The sequence below is a fragment of the Etheostoma spectabile genome, chromosome 10 (genome assembly GCF_008692095.1).
Source record: "Etheostoma spectabile isolate EspeVRDwgs_2016 chromosome 10, UIUC_Espe_1.0, whole genome shotgun sequence".
Lineage (NCBI taxonomy): Eukaryota > Metazoa > Chordata > Actinopteri > Perciformes > Percidae > Etheostoma > Etheostoma spectabile.
The window spans coordinates 14,980,356-14,986,904 of NC_045742.1; the positions used below are offsets into that span (position 1 = coordinate 14,980,356).

The following is a 6,549-nucleotide window of genomic DNA, read 5'->3' on the forward strand; positions in this document are numbered from 1 at the left end:
ACACACACACACACACACACACACACACACACACACACACACAGTAAGTCCTGCAGCAAGTTTACAACCGTCTTTCTGCCATTTCAAATTCCTTCCACACGCATTCAGGTTGGCTGCCTATGTGGAAGAGGCAGTCGCTGCTCTCTTTATCCTCGCTTGTCTTTTCCATTTCTCCTAAAGCGTCCATGTGATGCATGTTTGGGTAAACAAGCAAGCAACTACAGAGGCAGCATTAAAAAACAACAACTGTGAAAGACCTGGATGAATATATTTTGTCTACAGCGCTCCTGCTCTCATTTTCATTCTCAACCACTGTTTCTCCACCAGTGGACTTTGCTGAGCTGAGTTTCTCAAATATGTACTTGCAAATTTGGCTGTTTCAAATGGCAGTTAGGCATACCTGTTTAAATTGATGTACTGAATGAAACAATGTAAAATCAATAAACCTAAAACTGCAATACAGAAAATTATCCTTATACTCTATATCTCTATGTAGCTGGCTACTTTTAGCTCTCTGTTTTAGTTTCAATACTCATCTAAACAAAGATGTAGCCTACTATATGGTTATATATATATATTATATTATATATTAGTCTCACCACTCCCATCAACATCATTTCTAGCAGCAAACCGGTTGTATGCGGCCTGACCGCCCCCAAACGACACATAATGTTCTGTGCTGGTGAAGAAAGTATCTTAACATTGATGTATCTTTCTCACCCCTACAAACAAATATTTAAATAGCGCTTTTTTTTGTCTACCGACCACTCAAAGCACTTTACAACACAACATTTACCCATTCACACACATTAATACACTACAAGCCCCCGAGGTGACATGGAGGAAAAAAAAAAAATAAATCAAGGAAAAATAAATCAAAAAATAAAATAATTACAAAGAAACATGTACGGGGACAAACACTTTTGCAAGACCTTGACTTTTTTCGCAAGATCTCAAGTTTCATTTGCAAGATCTTGACTTTGACATGGAGAAATAAATAAAAATAAAAATAAAAAAAAAGATTTTAATTTTAAAAAAAAAACATGTACTGGAACAATTACTTTAGCAAGATCTTGACTTAGTTTTGCAAGATATCGAATTTTATTTGCAAGCTATTGCAAATCCAACAAACATTAAGGCGTAGCGTGATAGCTGGTATCTAGCTCATCCAACGTTTATTTTGATCAGCATTACTAATTAATACATGCCAAAGTGAAGTGTTATAATGGACATTGTTGTTGATTGTTGATGTCAATGACAGCAGGCTAACCTTAGTAGCTAGCTAGTATTTAGTTAGTAGCACGACATGATTACATAACCTTGGTTATCTAAACACATCCACCTTTGGTAGCCTTATTGTTCGTTGGATTTGCAAGAACTTGCAAATAAAAATTGATGTCTTGCAAAACAAAGTCAAGATCTTGCAAAACTAAGTCAAAATCTCACAAAAGTGATTGTTCCAGTACATGTTTTTTTTTTAATTTTAACTTTAAATTATTTGTTTATTTTTTTCTTTCCTCCATGTCAAAGTTAAGATCTCGCAAATAAAACTCAAGATCTTGCAAAACAAAGTCAAGATCTCGCAAAAGTGTTTGCCCCCAGTACATGTTTTTTCTTTTTTTCCCCTTGATTTTATATTTATTTTTTTAATACACTGATGGCAGAGGCTACAATGCAAGGTGCCAACCTACCCATCGGAAGAGGTTAGCGGTTCAGTGTCTTGCTTAAGGACACTTTGGTACTCTCTCTGGAGAAGCCAGGGATCAAACCATCACCCGGATGCTGGATGACTATCTACCCTATGCCGCCCCTATGGCTCAGGGGGCGGCACGTACGCTATAGCTTTAATAATTCACAAAATCCTCAGTGAAATGATTTGACTAATAGTGGTTTACATTTTGTTTGTACACCCTTTAAAGCCAACAATCAGTCAATGTAGCTTTAACTTGGTGAAACCAGAAAAAAATATCTTCATATTTCTAGCTGTGTTTTAATAATCTTGTAGTACAATTTCTCTCTAGCCGAAAACTGAAAAATTATAAAGTTATCCTGGGAATACTTTACCTTAGATTCTTTGATCTTCACAGCGATGACCTGTTTTCTCTGGCGTATTATCTCGACTAGCTCATCACACTCCTCCACCAGCTTGGCTTCATGCATGGCTGTGTTCACCTGGAGACAGAAGTACACACGAGAATATGAGGCTTGCTTTCACAAGGACACACTCACAAATCCCACCAACCTGGCCATATGTTACATTTTTAAACAAAAACAATATATGGCACTTTTTCTTCCTTTTTGCTTGCAGGGAGCTTTGTAAAATGTCTGGATTGGCAGCCATGGCAATTGATAAAGAGCACATAATTTTCTCTTCTTCTTCATTTCATTATGCATTCAACACTCAAGGAAAAGCCGCCTCTGACCAGATGTGCTCTAGGATTAGAATTTTATTTTATGATTTACTGAGATTAGGGATTTCCAACACTTTAACTGTCAATGGAAAAACATTAAATCATTTTACATTACAGAGAATGTATTGATCCTTGGAATGCATACAGTAGATACGTGAGTACATTGCTGCTGGATTCTAAACCACCATTTGTTCTTCTATGTAACAAGAATATTTTACATTACAGTTAAACCCATAATATGCAGAGAAAATGTTGCATGAAATGCATAGAGTTGCACACAACATGTTTATTTCACTCATTATGAACAAGAAATATGTTCTTCATTAAAAAAGCCCCCAAAAAGGGCCTAGACACTCATTAATTTATTGACAGAATTTTGCTTTCACAACATTGATTTAATAGATTCTGTTATTATTTTAGGACCAAAGTTGACAAGGCAACCCATCATCAGTTTACCATCTCAGGCTAAATGAAGAGCCAACAACTTTAAACTTGTGTGTGTGTGTGTACTGAAACGATCCCACAGTTTGCCAGTTGTAAAATCTAATTATAACTTTACCAAAATGGGGCGGGAGTTCAAATGAAAAAAGTTCAGATGTACTGCTCCATCTTCTTGGCTGAGGGACATTTGACCCCTCAAAATTCAGGGACTGAGGGTTTACCATCGAGTTAGCTGTAGTTGCTGTTTCATCTAAAAGACTGCAAACGTGTGAGTTAGAAACCCCAGTGCTATTCTGAACGAGTCAAAAAAAAAAGTTTATGTTATTTTGTCTGCACAAGCCAATTCAGAACACCAGAGAAATCACATTTACTCCACAATATACTCAAGAAAATCACTCAGCACAATGACAGTGGAAAGCTTTCACTCAAACTGACAGTTTCAGAAGTATCCAGAGAAGTCCACTAACACATCAAATAGAGGCTCACCATCAAGGATGGGCTTTAAGGCCACAAGAACTCACAAACAACTCTGCTGCTTTAACTGCTTCACTAGATGCTACAGTGTTTGTTGTCACAAAAACACGGGTGAGTGTTTGATGCAGTGCACTGACTGTAGTGAGAGTACTGCTGAGCTGGCAAACCTCATACACCAGAGAATAAATTGTTAGGGAAGACCCTTTCAGTGCTTTGACAGGAAGTGGCAATTTGTAAGTGATGCAAATATTCAATATAATCAGCATGGAGACAATGAAGACACACACACACACACACACACACACACACACACACACACACACACACACACACACACACGACATAAGAAAAAGTCGTTCCTTTTGGATTTGGAGAGCTCTTAATAAATAATTGTGAGAATGAAAAACAAGAGATCAAGTCTACATGAAACAAAAAGGTTTTCTTTAAAAAGGTTTAGAAGGTTACATTTTCTCCCTGATAGTCTCTAATGACTTCTTTTCACATCAATATAAATAGATTTACCACATGTGATTTTTCTCTCTATACTTTTTACCTATAAAAATGAAGTAATTTAGTTTATTTTTTTGCATTCTTCTAATGAGCACAGTATCAAACTATACGTCCACATACAGTAGAGATTAATCTCCTCGTCCCTAAATCTAACAAGGTTGTGACTTTCTGCAGACTATCAAACTACTTACCGCAACAACCAAGCTCTACTCATCCCTCCACAAAGCTCATTACAAGGCGCCGATCCACTTAAGCCTCATATATTCCACACACACACACAAGCACGCACATAACGCGCACGCACGCACGCAGCCAGCACGCACGACGCACGCACAGCACCCACACACACACACACACACACACCCAACACACACACACACACACACACACACACACACACACACACACACACACACACAATTCTGCAAAAAGCAATCTTATGACTGCAGGTTAGTAATTAAGCAGGATAAATGCAGCCGCCTAGGATCACTGTGAATTACAACTGAGCTACTTGGCAGCTTAGAGTTACGGACAATCTTCATCTCCGTCCTCCTCCTCTTTCACCTCACTCAAAACCTCCACCTTCCAGTGCCAGCTCCTGACATTATTATCTACTCCCTGCTACACAAACACTGTCACCTACTGTGCATCTCCCTATTCATCAGGCTCCTCTGCAGGTGCACTGAAATCACAGTGCAAACTCCACGCTAAAGGTCTTTTATTGGAAAATGTGAAGAACAAGATTGAAAACACTTTTAGTGTCAAAGACTTTCCAGATGCTCTTGCTTTCAAGAAAGTTGTGAAAATCAGTAATAACAGGGTCTGAGATGGACTGAAAGAAAAAAAAACTAAGTCTGTGCTAATTTAATATGCCAGAAATTATAATAAAAGGATCTTAGTTGTTGATGATATTTATGATTATGATATTTCATATTGTACTATTTTTAAATGGGTGTCCATTATTGTACACCCATTTAGCACACAATGTGTCATATCTTATTCATTCATTCTGTTAATGCATATTTATTATCACTTGGCTATGCATTTATTATAAATAAAAATAAATCACAGCTACATGTTAGCATAAGCAGCCATAATTTCATTTAATTAGGTAAGGAGATGCAGACTTAGTTAGAAACTGAATAGTATTAAATAAGCCCATCTATACCAGTATAATCACAATGTAGCCCAGAGAGTGTAATCTGAGTACAGAATCAATAAATGATAGAGCAGTCCATTATAAACCTTATAACTAACCCACAATATGTCAAAATTAAATTTCTCCCCTTAGTTTTCATACCATGGAAATAAGGACTGTATTACTTACAAGCTAAAATTAAATAAAAGGAGCTTTGCAGCTACATTTTGGATTTACAGTCCACCATTCACCACCCACTCTGTGCTGTTTCAGCAAATAAAGACATGACTGATGTGTGTGGCCAAGCAGAGCCATTCAGATGCTGTCGATCACACAGAGGTGGGCTGGAGTCCAAATGAGGAGAAAAGTCCTAAATTCCTCTCTTGTGATTTAACATTGTAATCTCTCTCTATTTTGGGATTTTGAGGAACTCTGTTGACTCCAGACAGATGAACTAAATTGTGTGTGTGAGTGTGAGTTTTAAGGATGTTCCAATTCTCATTAGTCTTGATAAAGATATGTGTATTTGTCACAAGAACTTGTCACAGCTGCAACACCACAATGACATCACAAACCCTGGTAAGAAATGCTAAATTACCAACCCACTCTGACATAACAAATCCCAATTTTTTTTCTTAAACTCATGTTGTTTTTTCAAGCATTGTTCAAACTCACAACTTTATTTTGTGGGGATTCCAGATGTACCATAGTGTACATACCAACAAAGCCAGGTGCAGAAAATGTTTAACAAGTTGTCTACACTATGTCTGATGTATGCATTATGTAGATCCAAAGAAGTATTGGAACGGAAAACGATATAGAATAAAACAGTATTACATATTTTGATTTTTTAAAGTTAAAATTTTAGGGGAAAAGAAAGAGTTTGAGCCTAAAGATCTAAGGCAGTTTAAAACTTCTGCGTAAACCTGAATGTTCTTAAACAGATGTTAACTCTGAGACAGTAAGACATGATCCCACATAAAGTGGCATTGTTGCAGTTGTAGTTTAGTTTACTCAAAATCAGACCACTGTTGTCTAAGGTATCATGTTTTTAAAAGTGCTACGCAAATTTTAGACATTTGCATTAGTACAAATAAGACCAGTGATATACAACCAAAGATGATCATAATTATATAACTATTTTGGGGCATTTAATGCTTTTATAGACAGAAAACAGAAAATGAGTGAATGTCACACAACAAAGCTGCACATCCAGCTGGATGTGAATCAGGGATGTTAGGGTTCGTGGTTGGCGCCTTAACCCTAAGGCCACCACTGAGCCCCCAACACAGATCATTTTAATTAACTGGCACAGTCTATCGTCCCGCCGGGGCTGGGAGATAATTTAAGTTTAGCTGCTACTGACTTCCAGTGGAATTGTGTCATAATAACACAATCATATAGTGAATTACAAAAAATATTTACACTAAGTAAATGATTCTAAGCAAACTGTAATTAAAAACTACAGTTAAAACACATTATAACAGATTGCACTGAATATTATTTATTCAGATGTTATTTTGCATGCATTTGCCATATTGTGGTATATCAATATTGCAAACAATTTGCTCTGCC

At 36.9% G+C, this 6,549-nt stretch overlaps 1 protein-coding gene across 4 annotated transcripts in view; it reads right to left on the reverse strand.

The window, feature by feature from the left end:
• mid2 (midline 2) overlaps positions 1 to 6,549 on the reverse strand; it is a 149,229-nt gene that overhangs the window by 30,357 nt on the left and 112,323 nt on the right. For all 4 annotated transcript variants that reach the window (XM_032527508.1, XM_032527507.1, XM_032527509.1 and 1 more), the window contains one exon: positions 2,065 to 2,172. In XM_032527508.1, the coding sequence (XP_032383399.1) occupies positions 2,065 to 2,172 (108 nt within the window). The remainder of the gene's footprint in view (positions 1 to 2,064; positions 2,173 to 6,549) is intronic.